Here is an 18,647-nt window from a genome sequence, read left to right as displayed (position 1 = left end):
CACAAGGTTTAGTTTATTTTGAAGAATCTATAATACCTTATCAATTAGCTCCCTTGTGATTAAAGTTCTACTTCATGCCATTCTAAATTTTAAAAAATTATTATGTTTAATGACCACTGCTTTACTTGGACAGTGCTGATTTACTATCAACAGATAAATGAATACACTATAATGAAGTAAAAAGTACCTCTACTAATTAGTTTGATATGCATTAATAGGTATTCTTTACAAAGGTTCCAATAGTAGAAGCATATAGTTTTTCTCACTGACTAAAATTGGTCAATCTTACACCTATAATTCTGCTCTGATTCTAAAATTGTGATAAGGACAATGGTAAATACAGTATTTTGTTTGGCCCTTTGAATAAGTAGCAGGAACATATACATGATACACACATTTGCAAAAATTTAAGACCCATCCTCTCATCCCTTAAATTTTAGATAAATAGTGTGGTCAAAATCAGGAAGGCCTATGAGGCTATAATGTGGCCACTGTAATGGAATATATTCTTTTACTGCTCCCCTTCACACACTGGAGAAATAATTTATTCAGGTATTCAAACAAAAGTAAGATGTCATATAACTTACAAATGATGCATTTACTATGTCTCTGTTTCCAACTAATTACAGTCTTGCTGGGGAGCTGATGATACCACAAATGGAGAGCCTGGCAAAAACAGTATATACCACAATGCTCAATCGAGCTCTTCTCTGACCTATGTGATAGTTTTTCAGTAATTAGATGAAGACATATGTGTTCTATGGAACTTTAGGACTGCCACGAAGTTAAAGAAACAGAAACTAAATTAGAGGCCAACACATGATTCAAAGATTTTAACTGAGTAAACTAAAATTTACCACGATGAAGTTTAGATTCAGAACAAAAAAATGTTCAAAATAATAACTACAGTAAAACCACTTATAATAACTAAGTTCTATCTTTATGAAGCAATTTAGAAAAGACATGCACTTTAAATTCTCATCACTGCCCTATAAGGCAGATATCAGTCTTGTTATTTACCTGAGGCTCTGTTATAATAAGTAATTTTGATGAGGGTCACATGGATAATATGTGAGAGGTTAAAGTTTAAACCAGAGTTGATTTATTTTCCATTACACCATGATTTTATTTTACTTCATACAGACAAGCCTACTGTAAGAAGAAACATGGTAAATGTGCCAATAGAACAAATGAATGGAGCTGTAGAGGTCTTATGTTATCCCAGAGTGTCTATTAGAAGGTATGAATACTCAGTAGGAAAATATGACAGGGATGCCTTAGCCCAGGGACCATTTCTCCAGACCTCCAGGGCTCCAGAGCTCTTAGTGCTGCCAGAAGCATGTGGGTAAGTGTGCTATCAAGGAGCACTGATTCTCACACTTCTCATTGCTACTACAGTACATGAATGTGTTGTAAAACCAAGCTGCAGCTTACTCAGGGCAAATCCACAATCCTATTTACATCACATGGGGCATTATTTGAGCCCCAAGGAAATGGAAAACCACCTTTTACTTCCAAATATTTAAAGCTATGAGAAGTTAACTGCTATTAGTCTAAGTAGAAAAAAGGGCTAGCATGTATCATTCATTCTTTCCTACTCGTTTGTAATCAAAGTTTGGAGGCAGAATAACACATGAGTCTTCCCATAAAAAGATACATCACAGAATGAAAATTCCCTTATTCCAAGATGAACTTTCTTGGCCTGGCAAAGTATTTTCCTGGAACATATCTATTAAGAATGGTGGCTTTGGATACTGCATCCTAAGTTTTTCAATAATAACATGAAAAAGACTAACCAGCTGTGTGGGCTTCTCTGTTTCTGGCAAAAGCAAAATAACTCACTGGAAAGACTTCAAAAATTTAAATTTTTAGAAGCAATACAATTCTTCATTTCACATTTTAAAAAGTGCTAGAGGCATACAATCATTCATAGGAAGCAATCTTGCAGTAATCAAAGGACAAAGTAGGACCTCTATCTCTTGAGGTACAGTGTAAAATGCAAACGGAGATGGGCAGAGTGGTGAGAAGATGGACAAGGAGGGGATTATCCATTCATGCAGTGCTCAGAGCTGCATCTGGCTTGCATCAATAGACTTAAAATGTATGTCAACACTGAAATGTTCTAAGGCACTGGCTTATGCTTCCTAAAGCCTCTGCTGTTTATCACTGAAGAAAACTAAATGATGTAGCATAGTCTAACCAGTTCTCTAGGTAACTGCCTGAAGTGTCATAAGAGGCAGGAAGCAGAGTGATCTAAGGTGGCCACAGTTCATGGAGATGGGCACTTGTTGAGATGAGAGGGAGGATTGAGGGGGGTGGCTGTGAGTGAAGGGAGAACCCAGGGACTATGGGTGGCCTACAGCTAGGACAAGGCTTTATGCAAAGGGCAGCTGGAAGGAAAATGAAGTGTTTTTAAATTAATCTCCTGGCTCATGTTCATCAGCATGTTGATCAACACCTATATCACCTGCAGTTCTGGAATTCCTCTTGCCCTTGCCTGCTGAACCTGGGGCTTTCTCTCTCCAGATCCCATGGCTTGAAGCATACCTACACCTTCCTTCATTCACATCTACTCTGTTAATGGAGCAAAGGAACTTTAATTAACATTGGTGTTAAAGCGTTTTTACTTGAAAATACAGACGTTCTTCATTTAACGACCCATTTGTAACAACTGTTGAGACTTATGACCCATCTTTTTTATGGTACAGTTCTGTATAGCTTGTTTATAGAGCCTCAATGTATTTTTTGTACAGCACACCTTGTTTATATAGTACTATAATTATCGGTGCTTGTACTGTATAATACAAAACTATAGTTTTATGTTCTCTCATACATTTCACTAGTGCATCTAAGAGTTATACAAATAAAAGTAAAGTTATCAGGCCGGGCAAGGTGGCTCACGCCTGTAATCCCAGCACTCGGGAGGCTGAGGTAGGAGGATCCTTGCGAGTTCAAGACCAGCCTGGGCTACAAAGTGAGCTCAAGGCCAGCCTGAACTTCATAGTAAAACCCTGTCTCAAAAAAAGACTTAAAAAAAGTAAAGTCATTAAGTTGGAGTTTCATTTGACATTTCTTTATTCTGAATATTGTACCGTACATATCATCTAGGTTTCCTCATCCAGTGTCCAGCTCAGTTAATGACTCAGTCACAGGAATAGAACTCGTTTATCAAAAATGAAGAATGTCTGAATCTCTGCTCAAGTAGACTACATTGTCTTGAACCAGGCAAAAGTACTACTTAAAAATTCTCATCCAACATTTCTAAGACACTGCAAAGAACTCTCATACGATTACTTCACTGATCCTCTCAGCAACACTGTGAAATAAGCATGATTATCCCTATTTTTCCAAAGGAGGAAACAGAATGAGAGAAAAACACTTGCCCAAACTCTCCTTACTAGTAAGATACTAAGGTCAAACTGGAACTCAAGTTTGTAAGAGCCTATATAAGTGCTATTTCTATTTCAGCACAGTGTCTCTGAGGATAAAAGATAAACACTTAGATTTTTTTCCCCCTGTTGTAGCCTATGGACAAATGACACATTCCCATTATTGTGCTAAACAGTAAAAAAGTTTCTCTGTGGTATAAATTAACTTTTATCAAAACCTCTCAGTTCAATTCTCTACCTAAGAGTCTCCACAAAGTGCTCAGAAAATTGTGCCAGGTTCCATTTTAGATTATAGTACTTCTGAAATAATACACTCCGCTATTATATCCCAGGAGGCCGGGTTTGAAAGGTGACCCAAGAGGACAGGAAAGCAGAGATTAGATCTGATCACTGCATAGTATCCTTATGACAAAGAACACTTTACAGTTAGTGACCAAAGTGCAAAATTCAGTTACTAGCAATTTGGCTGGGACTCCAGAATATAGTGGTCTTGGCCTCAGACTGTTCTTCCTGTGTGTGGGGTCTTTGCTAATGTGCTCACCTCTTTATAAGCAATAGTAACGTTAGTTTTCTGTTACTGCTATTTATTTCTCTTCAATTTCTGGAAGCAGAACTGCTCAGCAGTTCATCAATTTTTCTTGATTTAAAATTAGCACAGGTCAAAAATACTAAGAGATTTCCTAATAATTTTCTTCCTAATGGAAAGTGCAAACTTTTGTTATTCAATCCTGAATATGCCTAGTATTTTTGTGGTCCCCATATGGAAGCCATACAGGGCAGAAATGACTCACAAATGAAACATTAAAGAGATTAAAAAAACTATACTTACTTAGGAGAAACTCGTGAAACTGTGTTCACATTGGTGGCTGGGACTACTACTTGAAGGATGTGTTCAAGGGCTGTTAATCCACCAGCAACTTGAAATGCAATCTGATCTGCCACATTCTAGATAGAAATGTAAACAGAAGTTAGCCCAACTTCCCAGGCATAAAATTATAACCAAATGAAATATTTAGTTTTACTATAAAACATTCGGTTGGTTCAGTTACTCTGCAAATACCTGTCAAATGATTACTCAGTGCAAGGAAATGCAGGTTACTAGTGTGAATATAAAGACATGTCACTGTCCTTTGCTAAGCTTAAAATTCAGTGAACAGGACTAATGTTCAGTAATGTGATTTTAAATTCCCCATGGGAATAAAAGGAGAACCAATTACTCTTTTGGGAAAGGGTCAGAACAAGTTTCTCTGTGTAAGATCTCAACACTGGCAAAAGAAAAGTCAGAGGGAAAAGTCATTTTATGCAGAGATTTTTAGCAAATAAAAATCACAAAATGTAGTATTAATTTTCATCTTAGTTCCACTAAGTTACACAAAGATTCTGATAGAATGATTTTATCTAGTTATACATGGCAATCTAATCACCACTTTTTTTCTTCACATTTCAGTTATTTTTGGGAAAAAATTAAGTAACTATTTTAGAACCTGGCCTCTGATGATTTGTATACAATTTCCAAACTGTGTTTAATTCCTATGAGAAGGAAGTTCTATATGTTCTTTGCATTCTTTGGGCCTGGGGAAGAGAAGAACAATTCCATGCTACCTTACTTCAGTTTTGAAGCCTAGGCAGAATCAATCCATCATGTGTAATTTACAGTTCTATAGTTCACAAGGACAGGGCATTGCTTTGAAACACTAATGACTTTTTAAGATTTTTTTTAATAGATGGGATGGATGTGATATGAGGATCAATAGCTACAGTCAAACACCTGTGTCTGATTCTCTGATGTTCTGAGCTCATAACCTGTCAATCCACTGTGCCAGTGTATGTAGGGGGCCTGCAGCATGACTAGGTATGTGTCATCTAATGCTCTTCCTCTGTGCGCAGTAACATACATACACAACTAGACAAATACACACCTTAAAATTAAAAATTAGTAACTTTGGGCTGCGCATGTAGCTCAGCAGCACTCAGGTCCTGAGTTCAATTCGTGGTTCAAAAAAATTAGTAACTTCATTATTAATGAGAAAATGTTGATTTGCAATAACACTAAAAATCAGAAAATTGTAAGACCCAGATGGTTTAGTAATTTATTTAAAACTATAATGCTGTCACTATATTCTTTCTTTTTATGACAGGATATAGTTAGAAAATAATAGCCTTTGTATTATCACATAATATGTACAGTGAAAATTGCACAGTTTATAATCCTACAGCTGAATGAGTTATAGCCAACTGAATACTGGACTAACTCCAAAATTAAAAAAGAAAGCTCTGTGACTTGCCACAGCTGCCTAGAAGCAACTCCATTCATTATTTTTATCCCTCTTCCCTGATGGAAAGGTTACTCTGACTTTTAAAACTATGATTTTTGCTTTCTTTTCAAATCTGTATGAATCATACTTTATATATTCTACAATATCTACCTTTATTATCTCACTGTTTATAAGTTCATCCATGTGGCTGCCTATAGTACCACTTCACTCATTTTTTCTTGCTGTGCTGTATTCCATCTGCAGCCAAGCCACTGCCACCTGAAACAACCACTTGTTTGAACTCTAGTTTGGTCTATTATGGAATTTCATGCAAATGCTATCATATAGTACATATGTATATTTTCTGGACTCAATTTGGTAGTAAACATTTATTGCTGGTAGTTACCAGTATCAGGCTTGAGGTACCATCAAAGCAAATGAAGTCTACAGAAAATGATAAGGTGATTCTGCATCAAGGAATTAAATACCTAATATACCTTCTTTCATCTTAACCTCAAGCAAGAATTATAGATGAAATATATAAGAATACTAAAAATGCATTACTACATTAAAAATAAAATCTCTTTGAAACAGGAATGGAGAAGCTATAGTAATACACAGGCAAGGGCCCAACTTCTAGCAGACTGCAAAATACATTTGCCTTCTAGACACTTTCTTCTTCCCTGCTTTCACACTGCTCCAGCTCCATAAGAAAGAGCCAGGCTTTCCATCCTCCATCTGCTACAGCCCTTGGTTCTTGCCCTCTGCCCATTCTGGCTGCATCTCCCATCAGCTCATGAGCTTAGGTTTTCAGTCTCTCATTCGACGTATCACAGCAACATCCTAAATAGCTTTTTGGGTTTCAGGCTCAACTCAACTAGCTCACACTCTAAAGCACTGTTTCCCAAACTCTACATTAAAAGTTAGTTTTAGTTTTTAAAGTTTTTATTCTCTAATACAGCAATACTTTTGTGAAGTGTAATGCAAAAGAAATACTGGACAAAATAGGGAAAGAAGGATGCATTACACAGGAGCTTAGATTTTAAAATATTTGATATAACAAGGCAGAAAGTTATTCTGTCAATGTGTTAGAACCTACACTTGATGTATGTGTTTATCTCATCCAGGAACCAGTTCTTGGCACTGGCTGGAAGACTCTATGTAGCTTTTCTGTGGATGCTTGCAGATGCAATGGGGAAAGTTTCAATAGTAAATGTGATCCTGGCTCTCTTTACTCAAATACTCCAATTTTTCCTGTCTACAGAATGAGCCATGTATTCTCGAACGTGCCTTCAGAATCTGAATCCTCTCTAACAAGCTTCTTCCCTGAAATGATCACATTTCTCCTATGACAATGTTCTGTTGTGATTGTCCAGCTTTTCATCTCTGTCTTCCCAATGCACTCTGAGCTTGCTGAAGGCAGACTATGACTGCTTCATCTCCCCTACTCCGACATTTAGCAAAGGCCTACACGGAGTGAGCTCCCAGTTAGTGGTTGCTGAGTGACAGCTCGAGAAAGTGAATGGACAGAGATATTTCACATGATTTTTAACTGTGGAAACACAGTCAATAATGCATCAGGGATGATCCTAAGATAAAATCTATTCCTTGCCTGATAGGATGTTTCTTCACTGGAACTGAACTACATGATCAAAGAATGGGTCTGTTCTTTCAAGTTGAAGGACAAATACCTCCTAACAAAATGAAGGAAGGAGCTCAACTCTCCTCTCCTACTTCACTGCAGTGTAACATCTTTATGTACTACATCTCTGAACTTGAAATCAAAGTGTATCATCCCTCCAGCTCAGCAAACATAACCACTGACCAATGTGTCCACAGTGAGCAGTAGCACCCCTACTGTTCCCATGGACATCTCCACAGTCGGAGGGCACTAGGTTCACACTCCAGAAGTGGAGGGGAGAAAACTGAGTAAAAGCAGATCATTTTAATGTATACATCTATGCCTGAAAAAAACGCCACAACTCAAAGCCTTTTATGCAGTGCCAACAGCATGGATATGACCTCTTGAAAGACTTGACATAGGGTTTAACAGACACTGAACAGGACAAAAGTCAGCCACTTTCAGAAAGATAAAGGCCATTTGGAGCCACTTTTTTTCAACTAATGCATTATTGAAAATTAAAGTTTTAATTTATAATTTGCAGCTTCTGAAGGAAATAAAGAAAAATGCAAAGCTACTTGTAAAAAAAACTCAAACCTTTTACCACTCCTGCTCCCACACCAAGAAAAGAGGTTCTGACTGTGAGTCCCTCCATATTGGGGATGCAACAAGCCAAGCCTGGACTCTTCCACAGAGCATGGCTCAGTGTCCTCTCAGCTTCTCTTTTGTGTCTCATGCCAACCCTACCAATCCCACTAGTTCCGTGATTTGTCACAGCCCACCTCATTCTGTCCAAAAGCTCCTTAACAACACTGTGACTTATTTTGGCCCTGGTCCTGGCACAGAACCACAATGCTTGAAGGTGAGTGACTCAAAAAAAGAAGAAGAAATCGTTACTTCCCACAGAGAGCACAAAGTTACCATGACATAGGACAGATTAATACAATATAAAGGCCGGTAAGCATAATGAGGGGGAATAACATCCACTGCATCCTATTTCTCAGCATAGCACAGATGAGCAGCTCTGCTGTCTGTCTCTACATTGAATGCAGACAAAACAATCTTGTGTGTCTGAGATGACTTCTTCACCTTACAAGAATGGAAAGGGGAAGTCAAGCTGGCTCCATGATAAGCTGTTTAAATGTTAAAATTAAGAGAGAAATACTAAGAAACAACTTCTCAAGTACAAGCTATTGAACACTTCATATGGAAATAATAAAAAAAATACCATTTATACAACGACTGGGCAGACTTAAGGATGTGGAAAGCCTTAGTCACTTTCTAGAGCGGATCACGTGCACCTCCTGGATGCTGCTCTCCTTCCATTTTTGTACGCTGAATGCCATAGCAGGGTTGAATGCTCCCCAAACTCACAGTTTACACTATTCTCTCTTCTCAATGTCCAGGAAAACAAATACACTAAAGATGCCTTATCACATAAGGGATAATCAAAATACTGTATCTGGTGAGTATTTAAATTTTAAAAAATATTACAATAAAAGATACACTGCCATTAACCTGCCTCACAACACTCCCTCTTGCTTTAAACACACTTATCCTATTGTTTTGGATGTCCTCTTTATCAGGAGGTGTATTAAAAAATATGGTGAATTCTGTTGCCAAGTACCATCCAACAGAAAAGCAGGCCACCAAAAACATGATGCTGTATTCTTACCCACCTTATTCACTGAATTTGGTACCATGTGACTTCTGGCTCTTATTCAAAGTCAAAATGACCGTGAAAGGGAAATGTTTGAACTGATTTAGGACACTGAAGCAGCTATGATAGCTCAACTAAATACATTCATAAAACAGAACTCCATAACTGCTTTAGGAAGTAGCAAGAAGGATGGGATAAGTGTATTCAGAAAGGAGACTAATGGTAACATGTCTTTTCCTTAAAGAATTTTTCAAAGTTTAAACATTTACTGTATATTTCAATTACAGTTATTCTCTGCATCTCAACTTCCAGCCTCTTAACTTGTAATGTTTAAATACTGTCACTCTTTAAGAACCAGATCAAATGTTGCTTCTTTCTGTAAGCCTTTCCTGATCACCTCAATGAAAGTCAAAGCTCTTTGTATATGTAAAAAAATATGTATGGGTGAATGGATATTTGGATCCATCCATCGATCCATATCTTTGGTACTGGGGACTGAACCTAGCACTGAGCTACACTGTTAGGTTTGCTTGTTTGTGACACGGTTTACATTGCTAAATTTCCCAGGCTAGGCTCAAATTTGAGATTCTCCTGCCTCAGTCTCCTAGAATGCTGGGATTATAAACGCATACCTTTTTATCCTGCTCAATACTTAACTATCTTTTGTGGTCCTTATCCTTTTCTACTTTTCCTACAGTTACTTGTGTCCATGTACTAGACCTAAAGCCTCAGTGCTTCTATCTCTGCATTCCCAACCAGGGTCAGGCACAGGATACACACACTGTAGGTGACACATGAAGTCTGTTCACTGACTGAAAACCTCTCATTCTAGAAAGAGGAACTTAACGTATGTTCCCTTTTCCCTCTTCCCAAACACTCTGTACTTAAGACAAGTAAAACTGGAAAATGCTTAAAGAAAGGAGTTTTATAATTCTGATTTGAGAAAGAATACCTTCTGCAAATGAAGCAGACATCTTAATGGCTCTGCCTTCCTTTGCTCTCCCCCCCGCTGTGTGACTGACAACTCGCTAATAGGATTAGCAGCTCCATTCTAAATAACCAGACTTAGCTAAAGGCCAGGAAAAAAGACAGCCTCAATCTGAATTACATGGCCCTGGGAATCCATCCAATTATTACCAAAGTAACTGTTATTACTGCTCCCAATCAAAGGAGAGGGCAGCTGCTAATCTTTGGTAACCTGCAAAGGCTGATAGCCTTTGTATTTGACTTCTCTGTGGACAGTAATTATGTTTTTTGTGTTCAAGTAAGAAGGTCTCCCTAGCCTTTTAGACAGAGGTGGCAGATGGAGAAAACTGTCTGCATGTTCATTAGGATAGGCTAGATTTCTTCTGAGCATCTGTGGCAACCTAAGACCTGTTTACAGATAATACAAGTAGGCCTTGGCAAGTCCATAAATTTAGAACTCAAGTCACCTAATTTATAGAGATGGGACTGCTCAAGTGAATTTTTTATGGTTGTTCTCTTCTCCATAGAAAACCTTTCCTGACACTTAAGGGAGGTTCACTATGTTCACCTTTTAACGTTAGTTTAAAAGAAGCAAGTATAACAAGATGATATTGTTGCTTTTCCTGTAAAAGCTTTCTAAACCAGCTCTACTGGCTTCTGAATATTCCAGTTACCTACAGAAACAGCTGTGATCAGTTTGTCAGTTGTAGGCACCAACACTGAAAGGGCTCAGGTTTGAGGGAAGTAAGAATATCACAAGAGTGAAATTATAAACTTGTGGGAATGTGGTGCCAAAAGAAAGTGAGATTACAAGTTACAGTCTGAAGATTTAGGTAATACGGTAAGTGGGACTGAGAGAGGCTGGAAAAGTTCTCAAGATCAGAGGAACAACTCCTTTGTGATGCTAATTAAAACTCAGACCCTTTGAAGGGACTCCCAAAGGGACTGAACCCTATCATTTCAGACTCATTTGGATTAAGAGAAGAGGGAACAGGGGAGAGAGGGTGGCAGAGTAACTGAAGGCAAGAAGGACTTGAGACTCTAGACTTGAGTGCTTTCTGTAAGATAAGGGATAAAGACACTATTTACTACTACAATCTAACAAAACTCACAAAAAAAGTTTTCTTTTTTCAGTCTTCCTTACCTAAGCTCTCCAAAACTGTCAAACAGCAAGCAGTGGGCTGGGCCCAACACTAAGAGCAGGTGAGATAAGACTTAAAAAGGCAGGAGGATCACAAATTTGAGCCTAGCCCAGGCATACCATAACAATTCAGTAAAACTCTCCCTCCAGATAAAAATAAAAAAGGCCAGGAATACAGCTCAGTGCCAAGACACAGGGTTCAACCCCCAGGACCACAATGAATAAGCACAGTATGGTGATACAGATGCTACAATGAAGGAATGTACTAAGAGGTGCATGTATAGGGAGAAATGACTCTTTCCACTAGTTCTTTAGGACAAAGTTTCAATGTGGACAGTTTTCTGAGCTGTCATGGTGTTATGTTAAAAGACAGGTTCCTATATACGAGGCTCCTTGTAAAGTACCACCTTCTTTATAGTACCACCTTTCCATCTTCTAGGTCCACCTGTTGTTTTAAAGCAGAACCTGAGGAGTTTTACCGCAACTTCCTTCTTTCCTTGTCTCTGCATGTGAAGAGTCTTGAGTATTTTAAAGCTTGGAGGCAAAACATGTTTGGAACCATAACACCATCGAGAGTTTGCCTCCCCAAGCAAGTGGTATGGAAAGATCCAATAAAACAGACAAACTCTTCTGACCTCAGCAGCTGCCAGGGACATGACAATGGAGGGAGAAGGAGACTTCTATAATGTCCCAATTTCTCACCACAACACTTGAGCTGCTTTGCTGATCTATTTATTTAATTATAAAGTAGATCATACTGATTATTTACTTAATGCAAGCTAGACTGAGTATCTAACATCTGGGATTATGTTTACATGGATCTAGCAAAATGTAGGAATTTAATAAATAGTTACTGAATAAAAGAATTAGAGCACAGTCTAATTTTTGGCACCCTGACATCTGAAATTCTCTTAAGAGAGAAAGTCCATAAACATAATGAGAAAGGTAAAGCTTAGAAACATCTATGTGCTTGAGAAAATCATGGTACAGGTCTAGGACTGGTCCTTGTTTGTGGACAGGGAAGGCAGGTCCTGTCCTAGGCCTAACTTAAGAGCACAACCCCATTAAAGACAGGCCAGAGGCATTCAGGCCAACCTCTGGGTCCTTGCCCACCATCTCTGCTTACATTCTGCTGTACTCATCTTGGCTTCTTCTATGCTTAAAACATAGGAGTGACAACAAACAACAAACTTAAGGTAAGAATGGGAACTCAATTTTATTTCTTTTTTTGTCTTTTTCATTTTTATCGGTACCAGGGATCGAACTCACGACTGCCTGCTTGCAAGGCAGGCGCTTATGCCACTGAGCTAAATCCCCAGCCCCTCAATTTTATTTCTTAAAGTACCTTCCTAGAGTACTACTGAAAGCAATGCCTCGAGTGCTTACGATGTGGCAGGCCCTGGGATGTTCTCTAATATGCCCTCATGATAATCCTGTAAGTAGGAATCAACACTCCCACTATCCAGCTAAGAAAACTAACTTTAGAGGAATGAATTACTTGGTCACATTCACACAGTCAGCAGTGACAGAGCTGGGGACTGAGTCTAGGTTTATCAGATTTTGGAATTTGTGATGCACCTACATCAACAGTGCTGTGGAGAAAGCTACTGTATGACTGTAAGTATGTACCTGATTTTTGTATATATGTTGATAAATAATCCAAGTTTTTAAATCCTTGTCTCAATATTATTAGAATATTTTAAATTTATTTTGAAGTAATTTTAGATTATTATAAGAATAGTAGAGTCTTTATATACTTTAATCCAGTTTTCCTTTATGTTAATATCTTACCTAGAAAAATACATTGGTACTCTACTTTTAAATACATACCATAGACTCTTAAAATACGTACTATAGACTTTCTTTATTTTTTTCCAATTTTTCCACTGGTAGCCTTTTCCTGTTCCAAGATTAGATCTAAAACACCACATTGCATCTAGCTCAATCCTATTTTGAAGACAAAGTACTCTGAAAGGAGGGATCCTGAGCTCTCTTCTATTAGCATTCTCTAGTGTTAAAAAAAATTCATGAAATAATCCAGACTCAGAAAATGTAAAGGAATGTAAGTTTTACCATCACAAGTAAATAGGAAAGGAAATGAAAGAGCTAACAAGATTCTAAGGGACTGAAATATGAGCAGTTCTTCTAACTGGCAGTGCAGCTCTTGAGACTGTCAGGAAACAGGAAGAAATATGCACACAGCAGGAGGAGGCAACCTTGAGGGAGGCCCAGAATGTGGGGCCAGGGTTAGAAGACACCCCTGATGGTCCACAGTGGGCTCCCTGCTGGTCCAGCCCCAACTAGCTTCCACTCCTTTCTTAGATCAAGCAGTCTTTAAAACTCCCTTCCCCCCAGATGCCAGTGGATTGGAGGGCATCAACTTAGGCTCTGCTTCCAATGTCAGACCAGACACTGCTTGCTGCAAAGTCTTTAGGGGAAGTCTTTTCTGGTGTTCTCATGATCAGATATTTATTGCAAAAAAATTTTTTTCCAAGAAGCGCCCGGGTAAAAAGCCTTATGATGGGGTACAGGAAAGTCAAGCACAGCTGATTTTTTAAATGACCCTGCTAGGAAGTACTGGGTTTACCTGATTGACTCCAAAGGAAATGAAAGGAAGGAAATGGCTAGTGATGGGCAACTTAAAGAGTTTTCTTAGATGGATTATCTGGAGCCTGTTCTCTAGTATAGTCCACCCACCCTCTTCTCCAGCATCAAAAAGGGTATATGGGATAAATATAGAAGGCAAAAGCAGTACAAACTGTTACTTCTGTGAGATTATGTGATACAAAACGTGGAAAGGAAGATGGCAAAACGAGCAGCCAGTCAGATTCTAGGGACCTCAAGATACCTAGATCAATTTGTATTTTGGTCAAGGCTGAAAAACTACTTAATAATGCTAAATTTCTGATCTCCATTAAAATGTTCCAAATAGGCAGAGAAACTGACTACAACCCAGAGAAAAGACTGAAGTGGTCTAGAACATTAATTGTGGCTCCTGGGGAAATGGTTCTATCTCCACAAACATAAGTGCTATAGTTCCAGCTCCTAGGAGAAGGTTGGACCCTGAGAAGATCTTCAAACATTATGCCAAATAGGTTGAAGTGGAGTGTAAACACCAAAATGTAATCAAACATAAGTACACATCACTGGGAGACAGACTATAACTAAAGACTTCTACACAGCAGGGACAGTCTTTCTATCTTAACTAGTCATGAACTTGCAGCACAAAAACAATAAAAATATGAGACAAGATACCTCTAAAAACCTAACTGATCTCATGGACATGGAAGTAGAGGAAATCACAAGCAAAGAGCTAAGTAATCAAATGATCAAAATGTTTGAAGAGCTCAAAGAAGGACCACATTAACAATTTCATAAGATGTTTGGTGAAGTTAAAGAGGACTGTATTAAACAGAAAATGGATTTTACTAATAAGAAGTTCAGTGAGCCTAAAGAAGAAACAAAAAACTAAGTTAAAATAGTACAAGATATGAATGATCTGTTTGGTAAAGAATTAGAAATTATGGGGAAAAAAGCAAGCAGAAATACAGAACATGACAAATACAATAGAAAACATGGCCAGCAGGTTTGACTGATATGAGGGAATAGTATCATAAATTGAAGACAAAATGGATGGCATAGATCATAAACTTAGTGATATTTAAAAATAATAAGACACCATGCAAGCTAAAACCTTTCCAAATCTAGGAAAGGAATTCAACATTCAAATACAAAAGGCATTCAAAACCTCAAATAACTATCACCAGAAAATAAGCTCTCCACACCATATAACAGTCAAAATTCTAGAAACAAAAAGGAGAGAATACTAAAAGCTGTTAGACAAAAGCAGCACATTACATACAAAGACAAGGCTATTAGAATTACTGCGTTTCCCCAAAGGTAAAGGCCTAGACAGAAAATAATCAGTCTGAAAAACTAGCCATCAAAAATGCCCACCCCAATCAGCCTATCCCTGCTACCTTACAGAGGAGCTGCTGAGCAAGAGATAGTGATGGAAGGTATGGGAAGGACAGGCTGCTTGGGCTGGCATTTTTGATATCTAGTTTTCCAGACTCATTATTTTCTGTCTAGTCCTTACTTTTAGGGAAAAGAGGTGCAGCAGATCTCTCAGCACAGATCTTAAAGCCAGGAGAACCTGGAGTGAAATTTTTTAAGAAAACAATTTAGCCTTCAAAATTTATAGAAAAGTAAAGGCTTCCCATGAGAAAGAAATTCTGAATAAATACATAACCACTAAACCAGCAATACAGAAAAAACTTTCAGAAATCTAGACAAAGATAGGGAGGCCATCAGCACCAAATAAAAATAAAAGTATACATCTAAGTGGGACAGCACAGTAGTTAAAAGGAAAAAAAAAAGGAATAAACACCAAATATATGACAGGATTCAGTAAACATATTACAATAACATCTCACAATGTCAGTGATATTAACTCACCAAACAAGACAATCCAGCAGACTCCAGCGATAAACAAAATGTAACCATATATTGCCTACAAGAGACATCTTAATCCAAAAGGATGCTCATAGCCTAAAAATGAAAGGATGAAGAATGATATTCCATGTAACCAGAGCCCAAAAGCAAGCTGGAATAGTTATCTTATTTTCAGATACAGCAGATGTCAAGCCAAAACTGATCAAAAGAGACAAAAATGCAACCACATATGCTGGTACACTACATACTGGTAAAAGGAATAATTCAACAGGAAGAGATAACATTGAAAAATGCCTATGCATCAAATGTTGGCACATTTAACCTTGTAAAACAATAACTAATGGACATAAAAGATAAACACTTAACATAATCATCGTGAGGACTTCATTACCCCACTCTCACATTTGGATAAATCAAATCAAGACTTAATAAAGACCCCATTATTAAGCAAACTGACTCAACAAATAGCTATATAGAGTGTTTCATCCAATAAGAGAACACACACTTTTCTCAGCAACATATACAATTTTTTAAAAAATGGATCATATCTTAGGCCATAAAGCATGCCTAAATAAATACAAAAGAATTGAAATAATTACCTGCATAATATTAGATCAAACAGAATTAAGTCAGAAATCAACAATAAAAAGAATAGTAAAAGGAACAGTGTAAGAAATCACACAAACAAACACATGGAGATTAAATAGCACATTACTGAATAACCAATGGAACACAGAAAAGATCCTATAACCAAATGATAATGGAAACCTATTAGAACACAATGAAAGCAAGTTTTAAGAGAGAAATTTAGAGCTGTGAAGGCACATATTAAAAGAATGAGGAAACCTAAATTAAAAAAAAAAGATATGTCTTAAGGTCCTAGAAAAACGAGCAATCCAAACCTGAAATTAATAAAAAGAATGAAATTATAAAATCAAAGTGGAAATTAGAATTGAGACAAAAATCTAAAAGCTCAATGAATCAAAGTTGACTCCTTAAAAATACAAACAAGATTGATAAGCCTCAGCCAAATGTACAAGAGAGAGAGAAAAAGAGAGAGATATATAAATAGCAAAAATCACAGTTGACTTGGTTGAAAGCCAGAGGATTATATGAAACTACTTCAAAACCTTACACAGTATTCCAATAAATTGAAGAATGTAGATGAAATGGAGACATTCCTAGACATATGAAATACCACAAGTGAATCAAGAAGATGGAAAAATCTGAATAAACTAATAATAGGCAACAAGACAGAAGCAAGAGAAACAGCATGAAAATCAGTGGAACTGAATTGAGGATTCAGAAATAACCCTAGGGACATTCAGTTATTTTATCTTTGACAAAAGAACAAAAAATAGATGTTGGTGATAAGACAGGCTTACCCACAAATAATACTGGGGAAACTGGCTATCAACATAAAGACCGAATCCAGATCCATATATCTCACCCTGTATTAAAATAAAATCAAAATTGAATTAATGACTGAAATATTGAAACAGAAACACTGAATCTGTTGGAAGATAAATTAGGTAACATCAGTAATGGCAAATCTTTTAGAGACCTGTAGTGTCCAACCTGTAACTTAAAACCCACTTACTTACTGGAAAGTGCCAACTCTGCCATTAAACCTGAACACGGAGGTTTTTGTTTAGAAAAAACAATTTATACATTAACATCTTTCATTTTAAAAGAAAAACAACATGTATGCCATAGGTTTGCTACCTCTGGTGTAACACACTTGAAGGCAAAGGCATAGATGGACTCTGAACAGAACTCCAACTTCATAAGAAATAATACCAAGAATAAACAAATGGAATGATATCAAATTAAAAAGCTTTAGGATAGCAAAGGAAACAACCAAGAGTAAAGTGATAAGCTACAAAATGGGAAAAAATTATCAGCTATTCCTCAGGCAGAAAACTACTGCCTAGAATATATAAAGAACTCAAAAAATTTAGACCTTCCAAATAAAAGACCCAATCAAAAAATGAGCAACTGAAATGAATAAAAACTCAGAAGTACAAATTGTCAATAAGTGCATGGAAAAATGTTTAGCATTACTAATACTGAGATGCATCTTATTACAGAAAAAATGGCTATTACTACAAACTCAAAAGATAAATACTGGTAAGGCTTCAGGGGGAAAAAAAACGAACCTTTTTACAATGTTGGTGGGAATGTAAAGATACCAGTATGGAGATTCCTTAAATAACTAAAAGTAGGAATTTCATTTGATCCTGTTATACTTCTGTGTATCTTCCCAAAAGACTTAAAACATGTTATAGTGACACATGCATTTTCATGTTTATAACAGCACAACTCTCAACAGCTAAATCTTGGAACTGCCCTATATAGCAACAAACACATGAATGGATAAATGTAGTATTTACACAGAAGGGAGTATTACTCAGCCATAAAGAAAGATAAATTTGAGTCATTTATAGGAAAATAAATGGACCTGGAGACCACAGTGCTACGTGAAACAAATCAGATACAGAAGTTTAAATGTCTCATGGTTTATCTTTGTGTGAGAAATCTGAAGTATAAATAATTTAAAGAGCAAAATAAAAGGCAGATGATAGAAAACAGAGAGGTAGATCTTTTGCAGACAGGAAGGAGATGGAAGAAAAGGAGGAGAAGGGAAAGTAAAAAGGACTAAGATGCAGTACATACATATACCAACTCCCCATGATGAAAGCATTCATTATGTATTCATATGCACTAATAAAATTGAGTAAACCCCAAAACAACAACAACAACAGAAGGCTATGGATGTAAGTTGGTGCAAAGGCTGTGGGTCTATCACCAGTACCTTAAACAAAGTTCTCTGGAGAAAAAACTGCAAACATTATCGTCTTATGTGAAGAATGGTGTGACAGGCTTTTCCAGAATATGTGTTCTTTCCTCTTGATTTTGCTAACGCTAATATAAGCAAGTGTTTACTGAAGAGTTTATACTGCCCTACTGAATTCTATCACTAGAGCTACTCTGTGCTCTGCCTTGCAGCTAGTGAGAATAAGACCTTTACTAACAGTGAGCTAAAATGTTTAGAAGTCTGCTGATTTAAGGCAAACAAAATTCAAGGGAGTCATTAAGCTTGGAGAACATGGGTCCATTACAGAATCTTATTTCTTCAGAAAAGGCAAATATAAATCCA

The 18,647-nt window shown here is 37.2% G+C and overlaps 1 protein-coding gene across 10 annotated transcripts in view; it reads right to left on the bottom strand.

Moving 5' to 3' along the window:
* The window catches only part of Scaper (S-phase cyclin A associated protein in the ER), a 394,758-nt gene that overhangs the window by 118,466 nt on the left and 257,645 nt on the right, over positions 1-18,647 (bottom strand). For 6 of the 10 annotated variants that reach the window (XM_063243413.1, XM_063243412.1, XM_063243407.1 and 3 more), the window contains 2 exons: positions 16,873-16,938; positions 4,219-4,334 (listed from right to left, as the gene is read on the bottom strand). In XM_063243413.1, coding sequence (XP_063099483.1) covers positions 4,219-4,334; positions 16,873-16,938 — 182 coding nt within the window. The remainder of the gene's footprint in view (positions 1-4,218; positions 4,335-16,872; positions 16,939-18,647) is intronic. The other 4 variants (XM_063243410.1, XM_023562283.2, XM_063243411.1 and 1 more) reach the window with 1 other exon arrangement.

This window comes from Cavia porcellus, unplaced genomic scaffold (assembly GCF_034190915.1).
Source record: "Cavia porcellus strain 051 isolate PalLab524CR breed Dunkin Hartley unplaced genomic scaffold, mCavPor4.1 scaffold_38, whole genome shotgun sequence".
Classification (NCBI taxonomy): Eukaryota; Metazoa; Chordata; class Mammalia; order Rodentia; family Caviidae; genus Cavia; species Cavia porcellus.
This window is presented reverse-complemented; position numbering and strand designations above follow the sequence as displayed.